This window comes from Pteropus vampyrus, unplaced genomic scaffold, assembly GCF_000151845.1.
Source record: "Pteropus vampyrus isolate Shadow unplaced genomic scaffold, Pvam_2.0 Scaffold36, whole genome shotgun sequence".
Lineage (NCBI taxonomy): Eukaryota > Metazoa > Chordata > Mammalia > Chiroptera > Pteropodidae > Pteropus > Pteropus vampyrus.
Genome location: NW_011888817.1, coordinates 5,514,507 through 5,540,982, shown reverse-complemented (window position 1 = coordinate 5,540,982; position 26,476 = coordinate 5,514,507). Strand labels below are relative to the sequence as shown.

The window sequence follows — 26,476 nt, the reverse complement described above, 5'->3', positions numbered from 1 at the left end:
CACCTCTCCCTGGTGCTGACAGCACCGTGGTTGTTACCTTCTTGGCTTTCCCAACAACCCTGGAGTAGGGTCATTCTTTCAGAGGCGTAAAGGAAATTAGTGGGTAACATAGCTGGTTAACTGAATCTGGACCTGGAAATTGGCCTTGGCCAGCTGAGTTGCTTGCGGCAGAAGCAGGGTCCCCTTGTTTGGACATTGGAAACTAGCTGGATTCAGAAGGATCCGACTTAGCTACTCACAGTGTCCTTCAGCAGTGAGGCTACCACCAGCCCAGCTGATGAACAAGCGAGGTGTCCAGGACCCCCTCTGCCCCTACCTCACCCGCAGCCCCTACAGCCCTTTTGTCGTCTTCACATGCACTCTTTGGAAAGTGACCATGAGACATACTACTTGTCTGTCCAATTTCCTGTTGGATACACAGGATGGTCCCTTGGGACTACGACCAGAGCCCAGTACCAGTTATAAAATTGGCCCCTTTCCTTAAGCTCTGCTGTCTCATCCAGGTCAAGCCCACTCCAAGACTGAAAATGACAGCAAGGCACTGGGGCCTGGGACTATCATGGAACAGAGCAGGAGAGCAATGCCATCGTCCCTCCACCCTAGTATCAGCCCTAACGCACCAGTTTCCAAACTTAGTCTTGGGAACCACTACTGGCATTCCTGGAAAATATGGTTTATCAACTCTGGGAAACAAAGGTGGGTACTGCACAGCCTCTCTAAGTCTTTAACAAGCTATTCTGGAATGTCAGAAGGATGTGCTGTTTCAGAAATTCAGGGGTCGCCCTCCGACCACAGAGCAAAACACTCTGCGCAAGTCAACCCAGACATTCTCGCTTTAACCATAACCTCTGTGGTCCCTGCACTCAGTGACCTCCACTCTCTGGCCAAAGTTGGGCAGGGTCAACTCAGGACTGGATCTGGGTAGAGGCAGCACCTCTCCCGCCCTGGCACTGCCTTAGCTAACTCTGAGGAAGCCCTGAACTCTGCAGTGGTCCTTGTTATCACACACACAGCAGACCTGAGCCCAGGGTGGCCGGCACTCCCAGCCCTTGCTGCTCTCTGCCCCTGGGAAACGACAGTGTGTAGTTCCAGAAACACTTGATCCAAGGCAGGACAAGGAAGTTGTCTTTGAGATGAAAACGGAATCAAGTCCAGCTGGTCTTAAACTCGGCTGAGTCACAGGCCCCTTTGAGAATGATATATGTTGTGGTCCCTGTAACCAGAAAAACTCACCTCTGCTCAGAAACATACACAAACTAAGCCTTGTTTTAATCTTTCCCTTTAATGACAAACTGAGCCCCGGGGCAAGGACTTGTCCTAGGTCCCATGGCAGAACTGCCTAGAAGCCAAGCCCCCAGCTCCCTGCATTAGCCATGAGGCCCGTCCCCCAAGGATAGGCTAGAGGGAAGAGAGGACACAGGAGGAATTGGGTAGAGCTTTAATGTGTAACAATTGGCCAACTGAGGAGGACAAGACCCCCCAAGGCCCCAGTCCTTCTCCCATGATGCCCTGGGACCTGTGTGCCTAGGCCTGTCCCATGCCTGCCTCAGCTCTGAGGCCCTCAGGTCCCAGGGAAGGGTGAGAAAGAAAGGCGGAAAGCTGGGGGCTCGCCCCAAGAGTTCAGGAGGCAAATGGACTAGTTGAATTTGGCCTTGGAAAAATCCATCTCTGGATGCTGATCCATGAACCTGGGAAAGGAAAATAGGAATGAAACAGGGTATCCATCTCCCCCAAAGTTGGTCCCTTCCAGCCTCCCACATGAGATCTAACCTCACCCATTAGAACCCTGAGCAACATGGAACCAGGCCAGATAGGGGGTGGGGTCCCAGCGTCTCTGAGGCCCATTTGAACCCCTAAGGCAGTAAGCTGAGGTGCCTATATTGGCAATGTTCTCCTGTAAGAGGCAATGATCACCTATAACCTCCCTTATCCTCAGGTGGCCCTGCCCTCAAGACAACCTCAGCCGAGTGATTAGGTTAGACAACCTAAGGCTATGAAGTCATACACTTGGCTGGCTCATTCTGGAAGGGGCAGGCCAGCCTGTGTACTGCCCAGTGACCCACTTGCAGCTGTCACCCAGGTCCAAGTTCCCCAACATCCACCATCTCCAAACTCCCATCTCTGAATTGCTCACTTTTTCAGAATTTCCTGTTTTTTCTGCTCGTCTGAAGTGGGCAGCCCCATGGACTTCTGTCTCTGATCATACATCATCTTTTCCACCATGCTGCGCGTCTCACTGTCCAGGTCTGACAGCTGGGGGCAGGCAGTGACAGGGATAGGTGAAACTCTGGGGCCACCAAAGCCTCTCATCTCCCAGCTGAAGCTCCCCCAACCAGCCAGGGCTCACACCTTGGAGTTCTCCGGGTTGATCTTCTTGGTATTAATCTCAGGGTCACTAGACACCAAGCGGCTCCACCACTCCATCTTGTTGATCTGTGAGGAAAAGGAAGAGGACCACTGGGGATGAGAAGTAGCTTACTCTATGCCCCAGGAACCACCTACCAACTTATCCAGAACCAAACTCTCTATCATTCACATCTGCACATCTGCACCTGGACCCAAGTAGACCTATACTGGGACCTGGAGTACAGAGGAGCAAGACCTCTGCCCTCCCCAGCAGCTGGGGAAACAGATCCAGACATAGTTACAAAGCAGCATGATAACTGAAAAAATAAAGTACAGAGGGAGATACTTATCTGGGGTGGAGGGAGAGACAGGGTGGGACAAGCAGTATACCAGATTAAAAAAAGCATGGAAGGACATTCGATTGAGAGGAAAAGCAAGTTCCAAGGCACGGTGGGGGTGAAATGCAGCCACAGCCAGTCAAGACAGGCCTTGTATGCCACGGGAAGCTCTCCTTGGACCCTTGGGACTTTAGACGCTATCTTTATTTACTAGGATCTGTGTCCCATCTCTTTTTCAGGGAGTGAGGGTGAGAACACAGGCTTCCTGAAGGCAGTTTTCTATGTTTTGTTATTGTTCTCTCTCCAGCAAATAGAACAGTCCCTGGAACATAGTAGTTGTTCGAGTATTTGTTGAATTGAATGCACACATGAACCTATTGGAAAGGTAAGGCTTTGGCGCCAGACTATTTCGATCCTAAGTCCACCTCTTTCTAGAGGTAAGAGCCTAGGGAAATCTCTGAGCTGCCCATTTTCTAACTCTAAAATGGGAAAGCCTACTTTAAAAAAGTCTTGTGGTTAGATTAAATAATATTATGTCCACCAGATCTCGAGCATGGTCCCTGAGTGAATGAGCAGATGCCCTCCCCTCTTCCTCCATCAAGATGCAGACCAGGAGGCTGGGCCTCTTGTACCTTCTCCAGATGCACCGTCACCACCTTGCCATCCTCAATGAGCCATGAGCTCTCTTCCACCTTCACCTCGTTGTACAGCTCCCCGTCAATGATCGCCGGCTGCCCCTTGAGCCCTACCCGGAGGTGCCGCCGCTGGATGTCCACCACCACATCCTTCCCCTTCAGCCGGAAGTTCACGCAGAAGGGTACTGCCAGCTGCATGGGGTAGGAGTGGTCAGGAGGGGCCCCAGGCTGGCTCCCTCACCTCTGCCCCAGCCCTGCCACTCACGTCCAGCTCCGACAGGGTCTGGGTCCAGCGGTAATTAGACAGGTCTGCCCCATTGCCAAGGTTAGGCTTCAGTTTCCCTTTGTCCTTCTCGTCCTCCTCCTCGTCCTCCTCAGCTTCCTGCTCACAGTCAGTGTGTTCAGCTACTTACCTGACAGACACAGACTGCACCCCGCTGGGCCAGGCTCAAGGCTGGCACTAGACGTGTAGCCACCATCTAAAACAGACCTGGTCCCTGCCCACTCATGGCCCACTGGAAGCCAGAGGTAAAACCTGGTTCTCATCTCTGCCTGAGAGAAGCTCAGACTGTTAATAACCACAGCTAGGGGACAGTGACAGTAAGAGATGGACCCATGGGACCGAGCTGGGTGTCAAGCCAAGGGACTTGGGAAGAAAGCCCAGCACAGAAGAACAAAAGGTCACCAAGTGGCCATGAGCAGGGTTGTTCTAAAATACAGCCAAGCTGCTAAATGATCAATATCCTTTTTCTGTATCTGTAAGATTGAGATCCTTAGTCTCAGACCAGAACCTCTGGAAAGCCAAATGAATGCCCAACAACTGTTCGGGAACCTGGACTCAAGTTAGTGCAAGGAGCCCCAGATGTGTCAGAGTGACCCACCATGAAGGGCCAGGCTAGGCCCACAGACCCTAGCCCACCTGAATGGTACCTATACAGGCACTGCCCTCTCTGGCTCTTGAGTTTTTCTGCCAAGGGTTAAGGCCAGTGGGTTTTGGTTTTTTAACACGGACCCTTTGGTCCAATGTCTCTGAAGGAGATCTTGAAGTATGGCGAGGATCCCGAAGCTCAGCGAAAGGGAGTAGGGGAGGCATTCCGGAGACAGGGAAAAGCTGGAGAGTCCCCGGAAGTTCCCAAGCCCCTGGCTAGTCCCGAGCACCACCAGTCCACCTCACCTGCTTCCCTGGTGAGCCAAGGCTGCCGTTCTTAAGCTGGGCCTCATGATTCTCTGCATCCTTTTTCTGTGGCAAAGGGCAAAGCAGTTAGCAAGAGTGCCAATGGGGATCAGGAGGCAGGGGAGAGAAGCCCACTCTTACCTGGTCAATCTCCAGCTGCAGCCTCTCTGCCTCCTCATCAGTCAGCTCCTTGATCTGGGGCCCAGAGCTCTCGGACTTGGCCTCCATAGCCAGCCTGGCTGCCCGCTCCGCCTTCTCCCGCCGCTCAGTCTCCTGCCGAGCTCTCTTCTCTCGCCGGGCCTTCTGTGCCAGCTGGTTGTGGTGGTTGAAGGTCTGTGTGATGAGCTGGGGAAGGAAGTGAAGGCGATGAGGTATCAAGTTACGGGGACAGTGTCCCAAAGGCAACCCCTGTTTCCTCATTTACGAAATGAGGCTTATACACATTATCTCAAAGAGTTGTAAGGAGAATACCTGCAAAGTGTCTGGCTTAATAAACTTTTTAAAAAACAGTCTAGTGACTAAGAGTATGGACACTGAAGTTAGACAACCTGAGTTCTAATCCAGGCTTCGTTGTACACTAGCTATTGTATTTCTGACAAATTACTTAACCTGTAAAAGTTTCAAATTCCTCATCAGTGAGAATGAATCCCCACCTCATAGAGTTGTTGTGCAGACCGATGGTAAGTGCTCTGAAAGTTCCTCACTAGAGTGTGAAGCCATTGGAACTCCAGCCTCAGCCCCTCTGTGAAGCCTTTCCCGAGCTCTCAGGCCCACAGCCCAGCTGTGCAGCACTCAGCACCACACCCACAGCTGCCACATTAGCAGGAAGCCGGAGAGAGCTTTCTTTAGGGAAGAGGAGCCTCTTCCTCTCCTCTGCCTTCAAGTTATCGATTTCAAATCCTTTCTCTCCCTCTACACCTTCCCAGGATGTTTCCAACCCACATCCTGCTAGCTGGCCTTCTTGCTGCCCAAGAGCTACCCCAATACTATGGCCACCTGTCAGCATCTAGCTGTGTGGCCTTGGACAAGTGAACTTTGACATTTTCTAAACCTGTTTCCTCACCTATCATGAGGATCAAATATGACAGACACTCGCTTAGAGCCTGGCACAGTCCTTGCCACATCATGGCCACATATAAAGTATTGGCTTCCCAACACCCTTGACTTGGGCTGTCAGCTGTTGGGGCTGGGGAATACTTTCTCTGCTATAAAAATATGATGGGAGTGATGGCTCCACCTGTTATACCAAAGTGTGGGTTCCCCATCTGTATCACCCAGAATTTCTTAGAAATGCTAAATCTCAGGCCCGACACCAGACCTGCTGAAGCAGAAATTCTGGGGAGGTGACCCAGCAATTTCTATCTTTAACAAGCCCTCCTGGCTAATTCTCACGCACACTGGACAGTCACACCTAGATTTGAGTTCCTGGTCTACTCTTCTACCTATGTGACCCTGAGGTCATCTCTCTGTGCCTCTATTATTTCTAAAAGCAGTCTTGCATGAGCTGTTCTTTGCCTATAATGTTTTTGACCCTACTCCCAGGTCACTTGACAAACTTCTACTCATCCTCCAGGAGTTTCACCTCTTCATCCTCAGCAAGCCCAAGAACATACTAAATTTAGAAAATCCAATTGTGTTGACCCACACACCTGGAGGCCCTGCAAGGCAACCACCATGTGATCAGTGTCAATAAACCATCTTTCAAGCATCTCTGAGCCCAAGTTGGAGGAAGGAAGGGGTCTATAAGAGCTGAGGGACCCATGTGGGGCTCAGGTTTACCCACTGGCTCCCAGACCAAGGGTTCCGCCAAATGCCTGGTGACTTCTCATTCATATGATACCAATTTCTCCTGCTATCGCCCAAATCCCCAACCCCATGCCACACTGAAGTAGCTATGTACTCCACAAGGTTAAAGGGCATGAAAAGCACTCCTCCAAACCAGCTAGGTTAACAAAATGGGGTGTGTGAGAGAAAAACGAGCCACCTGAAGGCCATTCTACTGTCAACAGAATCAGTCATGAGATAATTTCGCCAGCAGAGGCTGTTCCACCATAGGGCCTTGGTCCCAAGTCCCTAATCGGGGAGACCTTGAACTGAAGCCATTTGCTAAGCAGCAGCCAAGGGGAGGCGGGAGCAGGACCTCCCCTCTCCCGACTCCAATGAATCATGTTACATCCCATTCATCCTGTTCCTTCCTAGCTACTGGAGGTTAGGAGAGGGCAGAGCTGAACACAGGACAGAGTCAAGGCCAATCACAGCAGCCTCTGACCCCTCATCCCTATCTCCTCCCACCAACTTTACCCAGGCCCAGACCCAAGCAGAGACCCCTGGGAGTGTGTAGCCTACTCAGAGGTGCCAACTGGCAGGCTGTTAAGAGTCAAGTTTCTGTTGCTGAACACATCTTTGGGAACCACAGCCCAGCAGAATGGGCAAAGGGTGAGGAAGGCTGAGCCAGTTCTGGATGAAGGGCCCCAGGTTGCCCAGTGGGCATACCTGAACACAGGCTTCTCCTGACCTAGGCTGGGTAACAAGAGAGTAAAGAGTGGTTCCTACGAGCCTAGCCAGGGAAGACACTGAAAGATACTTAAGTCTAATCCCAATGTGTGAGGTCCTAAACCTGTAGGTGGCAGGCAGAGGGAAGTGGGGGCGGGGCGCTGTGCAGAGATGGGACAACTCCCAACACAACTGAGGAAAATGACATGATCCTGTTCTAGAACTTCATATAACTGTAATCATATATGTTCTTTTGTGTGTGTCCTTTGAAAGGCTGAATAATATTCTATTATATGTATATACAACATTTTGTATATCTGTTCATCCATCAATGGTTGCTTGGGTTGCTTCCACCTGCTGGCTATTGTGAATAGTGCTGCTATAAACATGGGTGCATAAAATTCTCTTCAAAACCCTGCTTTCCACTGCTGGTGGGACTGCATATTGGTACAGCCACTATGGAAAACAGTATTATGGAGGTTCCTCAAAAAACTAAGAATTGATCTACCATATGATCCATCAATCCCTCTGCTGGGTATTTACCCCAAATACTTGAAAACTCATATCCAAAAAGATATTTGCACACCAATGTTCACAGCAGCATTATTCAGTGGCCAGGACATGGAAGCAACTGAAGTGTCCTATGATAGGTGATTGGCTAAAGAAGCTGTGGTACATATATATAACGGAATATCACTCAATCATAAGAGATGAAATACTACCATTTTGTGACAACATGGATGGACCTTGAGATAATCATGCTACACAAAATAAGCCAAACAGAAAAAGTTGAAAATCACATGATATCACTTATATGTGGGATATAAACTTAAAAGCAACAAATGAACAGGACAAAGAAGCATAGACTCATGGACATGGACCATAGACGAATGGTTACCAGAGGGTAGGGGAGAAGGGGGAGGTAGACAGGGTAAAGCAGGTCAAATGTGTGGTGACAGAAAGAAATCTAACTATGGGAGGTGAACACACAGTGTAAATATGTATAGGCCTTACTGTTAAAGTGCGCAGCTGGAACTTATTGGATTTCATTAACCAATGTCACCATAAAAAATAAATTAAAAAACAAAACAAAACAAAACAAAAACCCTGAAGTGGGATTGCTGGATCATGTGGTAATTCTATTTTTAATTTTTTGAGGAAGCGCCATACTGTTTTCCACAGTGGCCACACCACTTTACAGTCCCACCTACAGTGTATAAGGTTCCATTTCTCTACATCCTCACCAACACTTGTTATTTTGTTTTGTTTTTGATAGAAGCCATTCTAATGAGTGTGAGGTGGTATCTCATGGTTTTGTTTTGCATTTCTCTGGTAATTAGTGATGCTGGGCATCTTTTATAATAAAAAGTTCTTAAAGAACTATAATAATTCATTATTACCAGCAATGTCCGAAGAGTATCTTTTTTTCCTCATCCTTGTAAGCAATTAAAAAAAAAAAACAAAAAAAAACACACTTTTGCTGATAGGAAGAAAAGGGCATCTCACTGTTTAACTTACATTTCTGTGACTACTAGTGAACGTGAGCAACTTTTCATATGCTCTTTGGGTTTCCTCTTCTTGGAACTGCCCATTTTTTGTTTACCCTTTTCTTGTCAATTTATAAGAGTTCATGCATACTAAATCAGCCATTAAATCTTCTGTCCTCTGCACTGCACGTTTTCCCCAATCTATTGTTTTTCAATTGACTTTAAATGTCAACCTCTTTTTCCATACACAAATTTTCAATGTTTGAAGAGGCAAACAGCTGCCTTTCCTTTTATAGCTTCCAGGTTTCTAATCTTGCAAGGCCTCCCCACACAAGATTATACAGTTTCCTAGCTTTCCTTACAAGACTCTTCTTGATCTGCAATTTATTATTATATATAAGTAAAACAAATGGCACAGTTATTTTATAAATGGCCACTTGTAGCAACATAACTTAGTAAATCATCCTTTGCCTACTGAACTGAATTATCGTATTAAACACATATTAGATCCTCACATATGCATATATGCTAGACTTTTTCTGGGTTCTCTTTTCTGCTTCACTGGTCCATTTCTCTTCCTATGTCCATACTATACTTATTTGACCATTATGGCGTTACTCAAATCCACAATCTTATCCATAATTCATAGACCCCAAAACTATAAAAACTAAAAGTGTTTATGTACTTTTTATAGGTTTGTGGCATGAAGGTATTAACAGTCTTCATATCTCCCACTTGGTATGAATATTGATATACATTTCTCTGCAACTTTTAATGTGCTTGATTATAGGATGCTGATCCTGCCCCCTGGATTGGGGTATCATATGTAATGTACAGTATATGCACTGTGCTGCCTCTTAAAATCCCAAGAATTCTAAATCCCAAAACACATTTGGCCCCAAGAGATACAGAAAAGGGGTTGTGAATTCATATTCTCATATGCCAGACATTTCATCTATACTACCTTTTTAACCTCACAACAGTCCTGTGAGGTAAGATTACCCCCACTTACAGGTAAGAAAAATGAGGCTCTGATATAGTGATTCACCAAATGCCAAACAGTTGTCAAGTGGAGAGACCAAGAATCAAACTCAGGTCTGCTGGACTCCAGAGCCCTCGCTCTTAACCACACTGCACCTGGAAATGACATATCTAGTGGACCTGCACATAGTAGGTGCTCAACACAAAAGAATTACTGTTACAGCTGGAGACCAGGTGAGAAGGCCAGACAGGTTTCTATCTGTCTGAGAGTCTGAGCAACCTCCTGGGAAAAAGCTGACCCTAAACGGACAAAGAGGCAAAAAACACAAGGTCGGAAAGGAAACCTGTAGACAGCCAGTATGTGGCAGCTATCGTCACCCCCTGATACTTTTGAGGCTTATTTGTATTATTCATCCCTCTCTCTTCTTCCAGCTACCTCTTACTCATCTTTCATACCTCATGCATCATTCCCTCATGAAGTCTTCCTTGAGCCCCTAACCTAGGTTAATACCCATTTTATGCTTCTTAGGCTTCTGCTCTAACATCCAACACTTCTTTTTTTTTTGCCAGGTGGGGGGGCTACACTGTGAGACCCATGTAAACAAAAACCATGTTTGTGTTCACCTCCGTAACTCTGAAGAGTATGGCAGAGAATCTAACAGAGGTAAGGTGTTAGGTGTTCAATATATACTCACTAAACTGATGAATGACTACTGGTATTATAAGGTAGTCTGTCCAGCCCACAGAAAAAATAGGAGGTGCTAGTGCTAATACAAAAGAATATTTAATCCAGAAGGGGTCCTACAGGTTCCAGTCCACCTTCTTCCATATTACAGATGTGAAGATTGAAAAGACCAGAGAATTGGTGGGAAATCAAACAGGCCACACAGTTAGACCAAGAATCTGGGACTCCTACTCCTAGGCTGATGTGTCTATGACAGAGTAACCCCAAGATGTCAAGACACATTATAGAGCGTTCTAGCTTATGAGAACCCCGAAGCCACAGAAAGTGCTTTGCAAAATGTCTCCTTCCTATAACTATGTCTCTTAAGTTTAAATGAAAACAAATATGAAGGTTGTAAAAATCATAGTTCAGGGAGGTGACAGCTTCATGATTTACCAATCTTCAAAAACGTAATTCCAACCTAAAGAATCAGAAGAAGTTCAAAGTCTCAGAACCTGTACCACAAAATGCAATTCCCAAATCTTTGAACTATGGGTCACATCTGTGAAAACTGGGATTGGTTGGCTTTGAGTTTTCCTATGTTTCTGTTTAAGCTCAACTGCTAATATTTGCCACTCTCATCTCCTAGCTAGGTGATTAGAAAAACATTCTCGGCAGGAAAGAAACCAGGAAGCATAGTGTCCAGGGCAGAAGGCAGTCTTACAACAGACTGTGGTTCTAACCCTGGCTCAAGACTTTGGACAAAGTGGCAAACACCCCTGAGCCAATTTTCTCATTTTTAAAATGGGGAACAGTAACACCTGCCCCTCTACAACTGCTAAAGGATCACAGGAAACAGGGTAGATAAAGTACCTCGCAGGAAGAGGGGCTTCAATAAATGACAGCTCGCTTCCCTTCCTCAACTCTTCGCCCTTGGTATTTTGCTTCTACTGAAGTCATTATGTCAAAGGAAGGCCAGGTGAGCTTTTCTTCTAAACAGAGCTGCCAAAGAAATAGTACCTCTCAACACTCACCTTCTCGGCCATCCCCTCTTCTCCTCCAATGAAAAAGTCTGTTTTGCGTCGAAGGAAGCTGAAGAAAGTGTTCACAAGCTGAAAGACAGAAGAAGACTAAAGCTGGGGAGATGCCATATTGGGAGCACCTCAACTACACAGAAGTCTACGTCCTTGGTGTAAGATGAACTTAGAACTTGACTGTTTTACCCCTAAGCCTCTCAGCTGAGGAGACATCCTTCCAAACAGGCCCAACCATAGTCACTTCTGCCAGGAAGCCTAATTTAGCCTTATCTATATCACCTAAAAAGGCAGGTTTCTCATTTCTCGTAGGTGTATGTGTTTCACATTTCCTGTGGTCCTACAAGCAGCCTAAGGATATGGAGAACCCCTCTGCATCCAGGGCTTGAAAAGCCTGGGCCCAGCTTTCCTCTCCAGATAGAAAAAGCCCATCCACAGTGGCACTGGCTTAGTTACCAGGGCAGAGACAGAAGAGGGGGAGCAAATGAATGCTCTTCAAAAAAGGTTAAGACCAAATAACTTTGGTTGGGACACCAGTCTAGCCAAGTGGTCAAGAGAATGCATTTGAGTATCAGACTAATTTGCATTAACTCTGTGATCTTGGGGAAGTTTCTTAACTTTGTAAAACAGAAACAGCAGCAGGACCTATTTCTAGGGACCTTGTGAAGATCAAATGAGATGATGGTTTAGCACTGTCTGGCCCAGAGCAAGAGACCTCCTGTCATAGAGTGACTTCCTCTCAAGTAGGCACCATGATCCATGGCTTATTGTCTACATCCCCAATGCCTAGCACCAGATCTGGTACGAGCTCAGTAAAACTTTTGCTGAATGAAAAACCTAGGTTTTTTCATACAAGTCCTTTTAATTACCCAAATGAATGGTTCTAAATCTGATGCTAGAACTTATCTTAACAGTTTCGATTCCTGCTTCTAGACACCTTTAATTCACTCAAAAACGAACTCATTCCCAAATTCAGTTTACATCAACAATTTAGGGGAGAGGAGGTAGAGAACCTTTTCACCCTTGCAAATTGGTAACTCTCTTCCCACCTCAAAAGGTTTAGGAGTCCTTGGTCACCATTAGCACCTGGGTAAAGAATGGGAACAGAAAGTTCAATGAAAACTTGTCCCAGTGAGACACAGAATCAGTAATGGACTGGAAAGCACACTGACCTAAGCAGTCTGGTTCCATTTAGATCAGGAACCTTTTGGATGATCTTAAGCAAGTTCCCTTGGTTTCTTTACAGAATGAGAGTTCTGGACTGATCTTAATAGGCTTTTCTACCTCTAACTTTCCATGCTCTGGTCCAAAAAACCAGCTCCAGAATCAATACTACTTGGTCCTTATCATTCATTCACTGTTACTGTGTGTAGTCATAAGCATGAATTATGCTTTTGAAAAGCTCTTTGTAAGCTCCATCAGGACAAGGACAAGTTTCTGCTCACATTTGTACCCCCAGGACCTGGTCCAGTGAGTGTCTGACACACATCAATCACTCAATGAATACTTGCTGAATGAACAAACCTGATTACAGAGTAGTTATTGTCCTTCATTTCAAGAACAGTAGTCTCCTACAAAGATTCAGGAAATAGGGATTCGCAACTCTGTCTCAGAGACAAAGAAACTAAAGCTTGGAGAGGTGGAAATATCCCAAGTTGGTAGTTGGTGAAAACCAACTGTGAACCCAGGCCTATTCACCAATTCAAAGCCTAAAAAGACCACGTGCTAACACCCCGCCCCCCACCACCCCACACATTCCTCGGCTCGCTCCAAGTCGGTAGATGAAAATCCCAATGTCTGGGATGGTTTGTCCTAAGGGATGCTCTTTGGGGGCAGCCATCAGAGAGGAAACCAGGTCGGAAGAATGTGTGAGACTAAGAGGGGGCGGTGACCCCACGGCTCTAGAAGTTTTTCGGAGACAGGTCCAGGGACGCCGGAGATGCTAAGATAGAAACTACTGAGCCGCACCGGACCGGGACTGATACAGAGGCAAGACGCGCGGCTGGGAGGCCAGACCGGAAGCTGGGGCGCGGTGAGAATGTGGGGGGATCCCAGAAGCCTGTGAGGCCCAGGAGTAGATTTCGGCCCTGAAGGCAAAGAAAAGAGGAGGAAGCCTGGCTAGGGCCCATCCGGGTGGGCGGGCGCCACTGGCCCAGGCCGGGCCGACGCCGCGCGGGCCGTTACCTCCTGCACGCCGCCCTCGTGCTGCTGCGCCATGGCCAGCAACATGCCGTCGAACCGCTCCTCCTCCTGCTCTCCGCCCATCGTGCCGGCCGCTAGTCACGCTCCGAGATCCGACCGCCGCAGCCGCGACCTCCCTGCTCCTTCACGTCCTGTGCAGCCCAACGGCCCCAGCCCTCCGCCTTCTGCAGCGGAGCCGGAAATACGCACGCACCCGGCCACCCAGGCCCGCCTGCTCGCCCTCTCCTCCCGCCTCCCTCCCGGCTCACGACCATTGAGCACGCGACAAACAGCCCGCTTCGCCGACCATTGGTCAACTTGCTGAGCCAATTGACGAGCGCGTTCGTGAAGCGGAGGAAGGAGCGGAGGGCGGAGCGGAGGGCCCTGGAGTTTGGCGTGAGTTGCTATGGTCACCAAACGCTTTGGAGCCTTCCAGAAATCCCTGAACTAAAATCTGGAGGGGTTGGAAGTTAAAGACGAACAAACTTGGCTCCTCCGCCTTGAGGGTGACCTCCCAGCTTGTAGAACGGAGGAGCTGAAAGTGCCCTTGATCATCGCTTCCAGTCTTTCCATGAGGCATTGGAGGCCCAGAAGAAGGGACTTGCCCAAAGGACCGCATACCTCCATCATCATCACAAACTACCAGGACCGGGCATACCTCCATCATCATCACAAACTACCAGGACCGGTTTCATGAATATATAAACTGTGCAGTCATACTGGCCCTGGGCTTAGAAGAGCTCTGTACTTGGTTTAATGCTCTTCTGTTGCAATCCTGAAATTCTTAATTTTTAAACAAGAGACCCAAGATTTTCAATTTGTACTGGGCCCTGCAAATTATTTAATGAGTGCTGTATTCGACCTTCACTCCTGTTAATGTGGGGGGCAGGTCCCAGCCATGTAAGGCCAGCCTCTCCGGTTTTTCAGTGAATTTCATCATCTTAGTCTTTTCAGGGATTCTTCTCTATATTATTTTTTTAAATCTCCTGTATTACAAATTTCTTCTGGATCATTCCCTTCAACTTACAAACATGTTTTAATATCACTTACCCTTTTACTATTCTGTGACCCCACTTTCTCCTCCTACCACCCAATTTTCAGTTCTCATTCACAGCAAAACTTGAAAAGATTGCTATATTTGTTTCTCTACTTCGTTACCTTCAGTCTCTCAGTTTACTCTGGTCTTAAAATACTCTGAGGAAGGTTACAATGACCTTCGTATTGCCAAGCCAAGGGACACTGTTATTTAAAAAAAAAAAAAAAACTAATATGGTTAACATTGATACTCCCACACACAAACCAATTCCTCCCAAAGCCTTTCCCATCGAGTTAAATGGCCCCTTCAAGCATGAATTTGCCAAAGCTCAAAACTCCATTCATCCATCCATTTGCACACGCCAAAAACCTAGTCTCATATAATCCATTAGTAATTCCTGTCAGCTCCCTCTAAAATATATCCTGATTCTGTCCCCTTCTCACCTTGCTGTGTGAAGCAAGGTGCTGTTACTACCCAGTCTAAACCAGGATCATGTCTTGCTTAAACAATTATTCCTACAGCTTCTAAATGGTCTTCTTACCTCCTTTCTTATCTCTTTATACTCCATCCTCCACCCAGCAGCCAGAGCAATCCTAAAGGATAGCCAGATCTTGTTACTCCCTTGCTTAAAATTTGTCCTTCATTGATTGACTTATCATTCAGGATAAATTCCAAACTTCTAACCATGGCCTCCAAGGGGTGACACCATCAAGGGCCTGCCCACCTCTCCAGCCTCACTTTCCCACACTCCCTTTCACTCACCAGGCTCTCTCCTCACTAGCTGCTTTCAGTTCCTCAAATGCCCTGTCCTAGTTCCTAGATCTTTGCCAGCCAACTCATTTCAACCCAAATAATACTTCTTCTGTGATACCTTTACTGATCCTAATATATAGATTAAGTCTCCATCTCCATGATTTTTGCTTTCAAAGCAAAATTATTTACTACATTTGAAATTACTTACTATGGTTGAAATATATGATTAAGAAATTTTGGTTCTACATCTGTCTCCTCTCACTGGAATATAAACTTCATGAAAGATAGCACCTGTCTCATCTGAGCACTTAGCTCAGAGCCTCAAACATTTTAGAATCTCAATAAGTATTTGGGGAATGATGGACGTGGTTCCATAGTGTAGCGGTTAGCACATCTGCTTTATATGCAGAAGTTTCTGGGGTTTGCTCCCCAGTGGAGCCAGGGTCCATAGTCTACAGCCATGCCACCATGAACAAGCCCAATGTCTGATCTCGGAAGCTAAGCAAGGTCGGGCCTGGTTAGTACTTGCATGGGAGACCACCTAGGAAGACCAGGTACTGTAGGCATAAATAATAATAAATAAAATAAAAAAAGTATTTGGGGAATGAATAAATGGTCTTTAACTGATACCACTGAATGACTTATCAATAAATATTGGTAAAATGTACTGACTTCTTATTAAGTGCCCACTACTGCACCAAACACTTTATAAAAATTATTTGACTTAACCTTTACAGTGCTCCTATGATATAAATGCTATTATTATCCCTACTTGGAGATAAGAAAACTGGGATAAAGAGGTGAAGTCATATGTTCAAGGCCACACAGCTGAAAGGGCTTACATTTTTTGAACGGTAGGTAACTGTTTTCTGAGCACTGTGTGTGACCCAGGGGACCTTGGGACCCAGCCTCCAACCCAGTTTATCATGACCCCTGCAGAGGGATATCTCTCTCTCCATTATCTGAGTCTCCTCCTCCTCAATTTCCTCCTCTAGAAAATGAGGATGATAGCAACAAAAGTAATTATAATTGTCCTCCTTTATGGAGCACTTGCAGTGTGCCAGGCATTTTGTGTCTTCACAAGCACCTCATGTGAGCTTCACGAACACCTAGGAAAGGCACTATTAGAGGCAGACTTTCTGTAAAGCTAGTGAAACTCAAACTTCAGGGCCTTGGACTTGCACGGGCCCATTCAAGGCACTGGGAGAGGCCTCAGCAATATCTTCTTAGGAATATATATATTTTTTTAATTTGTGAAATGGAAATTTAAAACTACAATTCGTTAAGATGACTGTTTCCTCCCACTCTCATCCCACTTCCCAATATGAATGATATCCAAGATACCCGGAAGTATGTGGGCGGTGGAGGAGAGACAAGGATATGTGTGGAACAAGATGCAAAGATTCACAAAATCCTATCAATCATCACTAAGTTGTCATTTCATATTGACGCCGACTCAAAAAGGAAGTTCTCTGCAATAAGGAATATGCAGCATATGCAATTATAAACACTCCATGAATATTTTTCTTTTTTGATAGGAATTACACAAAGTAGAATTCAGAAAAATTCCTACTATAAACCTATAGGCAGTACTACAAGTAGTATATACATCTATGTGTGAAGGGGTATGTTTATGTATCCTGATGATCAAGAATAAAATTTTTTTGATCAACCATGCAAGAGAAAAGACAAAATCATCTCTCTATTCTCATTGTAGAAATTTATTTTTAAAAAATCATTGACAGCTCTACCTCCTCTTCTTCCTTTCTCTCTCAGAAAATTTCGGTATTAAAAATATTAAGTTGAACAGAACAAGGTAGAGGTATGCACCAAAGGGTGAGGGAGGCACAGTGGCCCAGAGCAAAAGTCAGAGCACCAGAATGGTGAGGAGGGTGTCCATGGAGCAGTGACCTGGCATGGGGTGACAGAGGCCCAGCAGGGTGAAGAAGGAGTCCCTGAGTGAGAAGGGGCAGCCTGACACGAGGCATCAAAGCCCAAGTGGGGTTAATAGGGCATCTCATATAGGACGAGGTGGTGGTGGAGATGGGAGATTAGTTATAAACAGGGGCTTGATCCAATAAATTAATAAGTTAAGAATAATGGAAGCCAGATTTCTCAGTATCAGAAAGGGTGAAAACTAGAATAAACACCTTTATGGTGAATTAGAATTGCAGATAATAGTCTGAACTCCTGTTTTTTATTATGTATATATAGGTATACAATTAATTATAAACATGTGTATGTGTGTGTGCGTGTGTGTGTGTGTTCACGCCCAGCTCTGGGAGAGCCGAGAAGCAGTGACACCCTAACAGCAATGAGCAGACCTTGGTTTCTAGATACAGCTGTCATGCCCATGGTTTTTAAATACCGTTTTCCACTAAAAGATTGAATCAGAGTTTCTTGTAGTATTGATCGATTCCAGGGGCTGGAAAAAAAGACATCTTGTTATACCAGAAAATCAAGGATATTCAAAGAATGATGCGGAATGTCAAAAGGATATAGACTCTAGCTTGAAGGGGCTCCCATTGACCAAATCTTTGACAATCGGAGCGTCAAAATAAATAATGATAGTAACAGATTACCAGCCACTGAATAAAACAGGACACCATGAGTTCATACCAAAACACATAGACATACACATTCAAAGAATGAGGGGAACAGCCACATAGTTTCAAAATGCCTCCTTACAAAATACTGATTCATTACAAAGGGTAAAGAGTAGCTATAGTGGAGAAGGCTGGCAGATATCCCTTAATCAAGTGAGCAAATTAAACCATGGGACAAATGGAAATGTGTGCTGCCCAATAGGATGTTTCATGAAGGACACAGCATCCCTTCTGTGATATAGCTACTAAAGATATATACCTTGAATCTAATCATAAGGAAGCCTAGAACAAACCCAAATTGAGAGCCTTGCTAGAAAATAACTCTTCAAAAGCGTCAAGGTCCTGAAAGGCAAGGAAAGACAGGGAAAGTTTCCTGACTGACAGACTAAGGAGACATGACAAAGAAATGCAATGTGAGATTCTGGACTGAGCCCTTAAACTGTAATTAATTTCGATGGAGCATTTGGAGAAACTGAATGGGGTCTGAGATTAGATGTTAATGTCCTGATTTTGATGATTATATCGTGGTTATATAAGAGAATGTCCTTGTCTGTAGGAATTACACACTAAAGTATTTGAGAGTTCTGGGCTATCAGGTTAGCAAATGACTTTCAAACAGTTCAAAGTAAAGAAGAAAAAAAAGCTCCCTGTACTGTACTTGCAACCTTTCTGTTTGTGATGGTTTCAAAAGAAATAGCATTGACATGTGAAGAGGCAAGCAAAGAGGGTACAGCTAAAACACGTAGGTAAATATTGTCAGGCAACTGATCAGTATTTTTGTTATTCACCTTGGTTTGTGATCTTTATGTTTTCTGTCAGCTTATTTTAGTTTGTAATTGGTAGTGATTCATTTTTTCACTTTAAAATTCACTTTTATACCTAATTCCCTATTGTTAAAGAGGGCTCTCCAAATCGTATAAACTTCCATAAACCAATATCTACAAAAAACCAATATTGGCTTTTCTTGCCATCCTTTTAAGGATGAGGAAACTGAAGCACAGAAATACAAAGTGACTTGCCCAAGGTCACTTGCTCACCTTAGTATTGGAGCAGGATTTGAACCCAAGCAGTCTGACTCGAGTCTCCTCTGAGAGGACTCTGTGAGGATTCAGTGAGAAAAAGGATGCAAAGGGAACTTTATACATAAGGATTAAAATAATTCACAATCAAATGAAAGATGTGTGCCTGTTTGTCTGCTGGAGCTTAGTTCCTTAGATAGAGGAAATGGGGGAGACAAGTCCTCCTACTGTATGGCAGAAACTGCTTGGAAGTTGACAAGCAGGACTTCACTTTGTTCCCACAGCAGCCCTGCAGGCAGGCATTACTGTCCCAGATGAAGCTCCTCAGGCCACAGAGATTTGGAGATCAGCCCAAGGTCGCACAACTGGAAAGTGATAGAGCCAGGAGCAGAGGCCAGGGATGGTGATGGTTGCCCAGGTTGGGCTTGCCAAGGTCCACAGACAGGACACATCCAAGGACCGTCCCACTGCTCTCACACCCCATGCTCCACTGTCTGAGACAGATGCCCCAGACAGAGTTGCCATGTGGCTGAAAGCAGAGCAACGTTTCTGCCTAGATCATAAGTGGGCAACATCTGCAGACCAGGAAGCACCAAGGTGGGGGTCTAGGTAGCCACCAACTCTGGGAAACTCAGGCCACACAGCTCTGGCTGCACAATTTGGGCAGTGGGTACAGGGAAACAAGCAAAGGCTTTGAAGTCAGACAGATCAGGGCTCTGTCTCTTCTTAGTGGCATGAGCTTAGACACTCTTTGAGTCTCAAACAGTAAAAATCTTGCCTTATAGGGAAGCTCTGAATATTAGAGTGGAAAGTACTCGGCACATAGTAGCTGTTCAATAAACAGCAGCCATATATCATTTTCATTCTATGAGGGGTTCTCAGCAGATATGGCCTTTTAGAAGCTTTAGAAATCCAAACTGAGGAGAGAGACTTTTCAAGGATCTTATTTCTACAAGGCCCCCAGAACTGGACCCAGAAAAAGAGGCCTCATAAACTGTACAATGGACAAAGTCCTCCCAGCCTCCCAGGGTCCTGGCTCCCTTCCCTGCAGCCTGTTTCTTATGAACAACAGGAGGTGGGCCCCAAGGTTAGGCAAACAAGCCAGCGATAAGGCACTTCCAGGTTGGGCCTTGCGTTCAAACCCAGTCCAGCTTTGGGACTGACTTCCCAGCTTAGTGAAAGTCCTGCAGGCACCAATAGGGACACCTGCCATGGCCACCTGCTGATTGTGCACCTGAGGCCTTGGTGCCCTGGTACAGCCTGGGTTAATGACCCTGTTTGTCTGCTTGAGTCATCCGATAAGGGACAGCTGGGCCAGTGGACAGGCGGCCCCATGCCCTACAGCACTTCATTGACTAAAGCGATATCAGGGCCACGTGAAGCTTCCAAGGCCCCCTCCCCCGGCACTTCCCCACAGGTCCTTCCAGGGTCAGTATGTTTCTTTTTTTTTTTTCAATGAACATGACTTCTGGAGTCAAGGTTGTCGGCTGTTCCCCGCTCCTCCCCACTGGGGATATAAATAGCACCCACAGTGCAGAGCAGAGGGCGGGAGAGCTGGGAGGAAGGAGGATCAGATCCTTAACCATGAGCTCCAGTCAGCCGGAGACCTGCCCATGCCAGGGTGCTGCAGGCCGCCCAGCCATTCTGTACGCACTTCTGAACCCCAGCCTCAGGGCCGGGCCCTCTGCGCCCCAAGCCCGTAGTCATTGCCTGTGCAGGCAGCACCGGCCTGTCCAACTGTGTGCCCCGAATCGCACCTGCCGAGAGGCCTTGGATGTTCTGGCCAAGACGGTGGTCTTCCTCAGGAACCTACCATCCTTCTGCCTGCTGCGCCAGCAGGATCAGCGGCAGCTGCTGCGGGGTGGCTGGGGCCCCCTCTTCCTGATGGGGTTGGCCCAGGACACTGTGACCTTTGAGGTGGCGGAGGCCCCGGTTCCCAGCATACTCAAGAAGATCTTGCTGGAGGAGCCAAGCAGCAGTGCAGGCAGTGGCCAGCTGCCAGATCGACCTCAGCCCTCGCTGGCTGCAGTGCAGTGGCTTCAGTGCTGCCTGGAGTCCTTCTGGAGCTTGGAGCTGGGCCCCAAAGAGTATGCCTACCTAAAAGGGACCATCCTCTTCAACCCTGGTGAGCTCCCGGACACTCCAGGATGAGGGCCAAGGCTGGAGGGGGGCAAGGCCCAGCCAGGGAAGGCACCTTCTAAGGGTTTCACATTCATTATCTCTTTGGGTCCTCCTTATCGCCAGTCATCTCACAAAAGAGGCTCAGAGAGGCTAAGTGACTTGCTAAAGGTCACACAGCCAGGTAGGGGCAGAGCAGGGATGGGAACTCAAGATCAGTTCACATCAGAGATTAGCCTTTGCCACTCTGCCCTAGGAGCTTGCCCTGACCCTCAGGGAAGGTGGGAGTGAGGGAGGGGAGGGTGGGCAGACGCAGATGTGCCTCAATCACAGGTAAAACTGTGTGTTCAGAAAGACCACATGGTAAAGAAAGATAAAAATAGGAGGTGTGGGGGAGAAGAGGGAGGAGTCTATAAAATTCAGCCAGGAGAGCAACAGATGGAGGTAGTGGTCTTTGTAATCTGGAGAGCATCTAGATGAAAATTCCTCACCAAGAGGTCCTGAAGGAATGCATAAATTACCATAATGAATTATAATAATAGTAGCAAAATACTTGTATTATACTTACCATATATTTGACCCAATTATATGGTTTTACATATACTAGCTCATTTAAATCTCATAACAAGACTAGGAAATAGGTACCATTATTACATCCGTTTTATAGATAAGAAAACCAAGGCACAGAGATGAGATAACTTGCCCACAGCTAATAAGTGACAGCTTGGCTCTTCACCATTACCCTACACGGCCTCTCCATAAATAGATGGATAAATAAGTAAATGGAGTAGGTAGTGATGGGGCCTTAAAGGCTGAGTCTGGGGCCAGTCTCGCCCTGTGGTGACTTGGAGTGGGTTGCTCACCAGCCCTCTTCACCCTCTATCCACAGATTTGCCAGGCCTCCATGCCACCTCCCATATCTGGCATCTGCAGCGAGAGGCTCATCAGGCACTGTGTGAGGTCTTGGAGGCCTGGTGCCCCGCAGGCCAAGGCCGTTTAGCACATGTCCTTCTCACAGCCTCCACCCTCAAGTCCATTCCACCCAGCTTGCTTGAGGACCTCTTCTTTCGCCCTATTGTTGGAGAAGTTGACATCGCTGGCCTTCTTGAGGACATGCTTTTACTGAGCCAACCTGCTCCAGCCCAAGCAGAGATCAAGTGTAGCTTGGACAGTAGCTGGCAGCGCTGATTCAGCACATCCGTCCCCAGGGATGACCTAATACTCCCAGAGGTGGCAAGCCTGTGCAGACAGCACTCGGCTCCCCAGGTGCAAGCTGGCCCTGGCCCAGCCAGATGGACCACTTGGCCCCTCACTCATCCACACCCCATCTGAGTAATAAGGCCTGCCTCGACCAGGCCCCACCCCCTTCACCACCACAGTTTGGATTCTTCTGAGCCTTCCTTGATTTGGACGCAGTGCTCGAGCTCTCTGGCTGGCCCTTGGTGGACTCCAGAGCCATTGGGCCAAGACTCCTGTCCTCTCCTGGGATACAGATGAAAGCTTAGACTTCTCATTGGAGCAGAAATCCTACTGACTTTGTACAGAATTGACATAAGTTATTGGTTTTTATAATAAAAGTTTTGACACCCCTGAAGCCTGACACTGTAGTTTATGCATGTGGAAGGAACCATCTCACCTCCAGGGTCCACTCTGCCCCCAACAGAGGGATTCCAAGGGGAAGGAACCATAAGGGGTGCAGGAGCCATGCCTCAGAGAACTGGGAGATTAATTTTCAGAGTGGGATGATGATTTCATTGCTGGGGATGAGATTTATTTTGCACAGGTCTAAATCCAGGGGATAGAATTAGTTCAGGACCCCATCACTTCTTTGCCTTTATCTTTGGGAGAAGAGGTTTCTCTTTGTCCCCTCACTGACCCCTCCCTCAAGCCCTGCCCCCTATAGACTCCCTTGTAGCCAGTAAGAAAAACATAGCAGCCCATTCCCAAATTGAAACAGACAAGGTCACTGGAATTTCTGTAGTTTGGCATCATTCACCTCCCCCATGCCTGCAGCTGATAGAAGAGCATGGTCCATTGTTCTTCCAATGGGAGAGGGCGAGAACATCCAGGGGTGACCTGGTGGCTGCTTGAAGACCAAGACAAGCCGCCACACTAGCTGTTAAAGTCTGAAACACTTCCAAGGCAGGTGGTTCACGCAGCCATTGCCCTGAGTCCCCTTCCGCTGCCTCTCTGTCCCAGTGCTTCTCCTGGAATCCATTCCCACTGTCCAGCAACTGGAAGGGCAAAGCTGGGCATAGCCATGGGCTCCACGACTGCTCCATTCAGCACACAGCTTGTGTCTGTTCTGATTGGTCAACCTCTGTTCCTCACTGTTTGTTCAATATTTTGAATATCACTCAGGTCAGGGTGACTGACCTGCCGGGTGGTCAGGAGGGAATGATAACAGCACACATGCCCATAGGACCCCCTTTCAGGCCTCCCCTTTCTCTAGTAATAAGGCCTGCCTCGACCAGGCCCCACCCCCTTCACCACCACAGTTTGGATTCTTCTCACTGGGGCCAAGTTAATTATTGCTCAACAAGAGGTCATTCATTCAAGGACAACAGTCAAGGATTCGAGGTGTCATTCAGTCCTATCCCTAAGGCCCCAGGAAAGGGACCACAGCTGAATTGGCCATGTACCCATTATGGGAACCCAGTGCCAGCAACAAGGGCACCCCTGTCCCTTACTCTATCACCTATTCATGACTCGGACTCAGAATGGGACAGAAACACACAGCTCAGACCTCACCATAAAGACACACACAACTCAGACCTATAGCTCTCTCACACACGCTCAGACACATCTACACAGACCCATAAAACAGACCCTCCATTCACCCACACACACCATGGTAATACAGATACTCTCACCCGACAGCATACAACAAGACCCAAACACATTCACACCACAGAGACCTGCCCCCCGGGCCAGATTACACGTATACTCCTGTGCCCAAGGGTGGGACACACAACACGGAGATACCCTCACACCAGGGTGCATTCTCCATCTTCTGTGTGTCACAGGAAAAGGAAAAATGGCCCCCCAAGTAGGCAGACCTGCATCTGCACATCTCCTCACAGCCTGCAGGTCCAGGCCAAACTGCCCTGCCTGGCATTCAGAGCTTCGACTAACCAATCATCCATCCCCTTTCCACTCTCCTCGCAGCCAGGCCATACCCTGCTCAACAGGACCTAATCAAACTCCCAAATAAAGAGTTTGAGCCCAGAGAGCTTTAGAGGCCAGAACAAGCCCTCCATCTCCCCCACCCCCTCGCTCCCCAAAACCCCCCAGACCCAGCCCTCAGGCCCCCAGGCACGTCTCCCTGCCCTCCCCTTCCCAGCACTTTGGCACAGGCCGCCCCATCACACCTTGTATTGTAGCCGCCAGCCCCTGAAAGACACACGGACCACCAGAACTCAGTGAGTTATAGGAAACACGCTCTTTATTCAGCCAGCTGGGTCTGCCAGGGGTACGCAGACCCCAAATTAAGCAGCCCTGAAATGTAGAGGTACAGGGTTTTTAAGCCCAAAATCCCATTCTTCATTCTGTCTGAACACAAAGTCTATTTTTCTTCTATTCACTACCTGTCAACCCACAGGTCGGGTGTGCAAGCGGAGGTACAGAAGCAGAAAGCTTATTGTTAGAATGTTATGTTCCCATGGGTGATAGCCTATGTTCCCATGGGTGATAGCCAAACAGTAATTTTCCAGCCAGCACATTCCCCACTGGCCTTAGCGGAAAATTAAATCCTTGATTCTTCATGTGGAATTTGCTCATAGCCTCTATTTTGTAATACTAAAAGTCTAATAGAATTAATTTTCTTCCTTATATATGTAAACAAGAAATTAAGGAAACTTGGGCTAAAAGTTAACAAGAGGAGGAGGAGGATTAAAGGTCCAGCAGATAGAAGGGTTGTTAGCCATGGGGACCAATTGAACATCTTATGAAATCAGTTATTTGATTTTAGTCTCTGTTTTTCCCTGGCATCTAAATTTCTCTGTACTAGTTGTAACCTTTTTCTAATTATTCTAGAGTTATTGACATAGAAACAACAGGTTTCGCCTAGAGCCGTATATAATCTATCTTATTCTAAGAATAATAAATTTAAACCTCTTCTATTCTGGAGGACTATTTCTGCTAGTGAATCGACTTGAAGTTCTAGCCTGCTGAGCTCAGTTAAGTTTAGGGGAGTTCCTACCCTGACATAGTAAGGGAGTTTTGGGTTTAGGCACAACCAGCAATCTTGTCCTATGTCTGGGGTGGTCTTATTTAAGACCTTGTGTATTATCGTTAGCAAAGTTATTAATGCTCCTTCTGGTTTTGGTTGTGGCTGGTCGAATGCCTGAGCTAAAGAGGAAAAAAGGAAGAAACAGAGGGTTAGACTTATATATGCTTGAGTCTTAGTCTTAAGGGCCCGTCTTCCTGAGCTGTCCACTCTCGTGCTGCCTTCACGTGAGAGTGATGAATCCATGATGGGATGCCGTCTACTTTAACTGCAGTGGGCGTCATCAGGTAGACAGTGAAAGGTCCTTTCCATTTGGGTTCTAGTCCTTTGGAAGTGAACTTCCAGATCCACACAGAGACCCCAGGCTGAAACTGGTGGGGAAGTCCGCCCTCCGGAGCTGAGTGGGCAGCACGAACCCAGGACCAAATCTCCTTCTATACACTTTGAAGGGCCTGTAAAGACTTAAGTAAGACAAGGTTACACACTTCTGCTTTTTTCTCATCTTCTATTTTAGGTACTAAAGGTGGGGGTTTTCCAAAGAAAATTTCAAATGGGGTGAATCCATTAATATATGGCGTATGCCTGGCTTGGAGAAAAGCAAAGGGGAGAAGTTCTACCCAGGTCCCACCAGTTTCTAATCCTAACTTGACTAATGTCTCTTTTAGGGTCTGATTCATTCGCTCTACTTGGCCCAAACTTTGGGGCCAGTAGGCACAGTGGAGTTTCCATCGCCAATTTAGGTAGCTAGCCAATTGCTGTGATATCTTTGCTACGAAGGCTGGCCTGTCATCCGACCCTAAAGTTCCAGGGAGACCAAATCGAGGGAGAATTTCTTGTAGTAGTTTCTTAGTAACTACTAAGGCAGTCTCTTTCCTGGTGGGGAAGGCCTCTACCTATCCTGAAAAGGTGTCTATAAAAACAAGTAAATATTTGTAGCCTCCCACAGTCGGGGTTACCTCAGTGAAATCGAGTTCCCAGTGGTCCCCCAGATAAATTCCTCTTTCCCTATGCCTAGGTTCTATCTTCCCCTTCTTTGGATTAACTTGGGCACAAGCTGGGCATCACGAGGCAATCTCCTCTGCGGTTCTTCTCCCTTCTGGAGCATCTTAGTTCACCCTAGGTGTGTGGTCTGGTGTAGTTGGTGGAGGAGAGTCCTTCCAAGGGCCCATGAGAGCCTGATTTTTCCATCTGGGGTCGTCCACCACCCCTGTTGGTTCCTAGTGGCTCCCTTGTCTTGAAAATATATGTTCTCTTCCGCCGTATAGGTTGGAGACAAAGGCAGTTCTAGGTAAGGGACAACAGTCAGTAGATGTGGTGGGGGCCCCACTGGCCTTGTGGCCGCTGTTCTTGTCTCTGCATTGGCTCATCGGTTTCCCTCAGCCT

The 26,476-nt window shown here is 47.0% G+C and overlaps 2 protein-coding genes and 1 pseudogene across 2 annotated transcripts; 2 read left to right on the top strand and 1 right to left on the bottom strand.

Moving 5' to 3' along the window:
• Positions 1–1,263: 1,263 nt before the first annotated feature.
• Positions 1,264–13,541, bottom strand: NUDC (nuclear distribution C, dynein complex regulator). Its single transcript, XM_011357681.2, has 9 exons — positions 13,337–13,541; positions 11,153–11,230; positions 4,635–4,838; positions 4,494–4,559; positions 3,585–3,701; positions 3,317–3,511; positions 2,350–2,433; positions 2,135–2,253; positions 1,264–1,688 (listed from the first exon to the last, which is right to left on the bottom strand). The coding sequence occupies exons 1-9, from the start codon at positions 13,415–13,417 to the stop codon at positions 1,637–1,639; spliced, it is 996 nt and encodes a 331-aa protein (XP_011355983.1). The 5' UTR covers positions 13,418–13,541; the 3' UTR covers positions 1,264–1,636.
• Positions 13,542–15,572: 2,031 nt separating this feature from the next.
• LOC111738275 lies at positions 15,573–15,688 on the top strand (annotated as a pseudogene).
• Positions 15,689–20,331: 4,643 nt separating this feature from the next.
• On the top strand, positions 20,332–22,053 carry NR0B2 (nuclear receptor subfamily 0 group B member 2). Its single transcript, XM_011358049.1, has 2 exons — positions 20,332–20,872; positions 21,755–22,053. Exons 1-2 carry the CDS (start codon positions 20,332–20,334, stop codon positions 22,051–22,053), a joined length of 840 nt encoding a protein of 279 aa, XP_011356351.1.
• Positions 22,054–26,476: the final 4,423 nt, after the last annotated feature.

Bases quoted from the DNA above. Each gene is read 5' to 3' on its own strand.
- NR0B2 (XM_011358049.1), top strand. From the start codon at position 20,332: ATGAGCTCCAGTCAGCCGGAGACCTGCCCATGCCAGGGTGCTGCAGGC. The intron at 20,873-21,754 runs GTGAGCTCCCGG...CTCTATCCACAG, and splicing joins GACCATCCTCTTCAACCCTG to ATTTGCCAGGCCTCCATGCC.
- NUDC (XM_011357681.2), bottom strand. From the start codon at position 13,417: ATGGGCGGAGAGCAGGAGGAGGAGCGGTTCGACGGCATGTTGCTGGCC. The intron at 2,254-2,349 runs GTGTGAGCCCTG...GCCTGCCCCCAG, and splicing joins TCAACCCGGAGAACTCCAAG to CTGTCAGACCTGGACAGTGA. The intron at 1,689-2,134 runs GTGAGCAATTCA...TTCCTTTCCCAG, and splicing joins AAACAGGAAATTCTGAAAAA to GTTCATGGATCAGCATCCAG.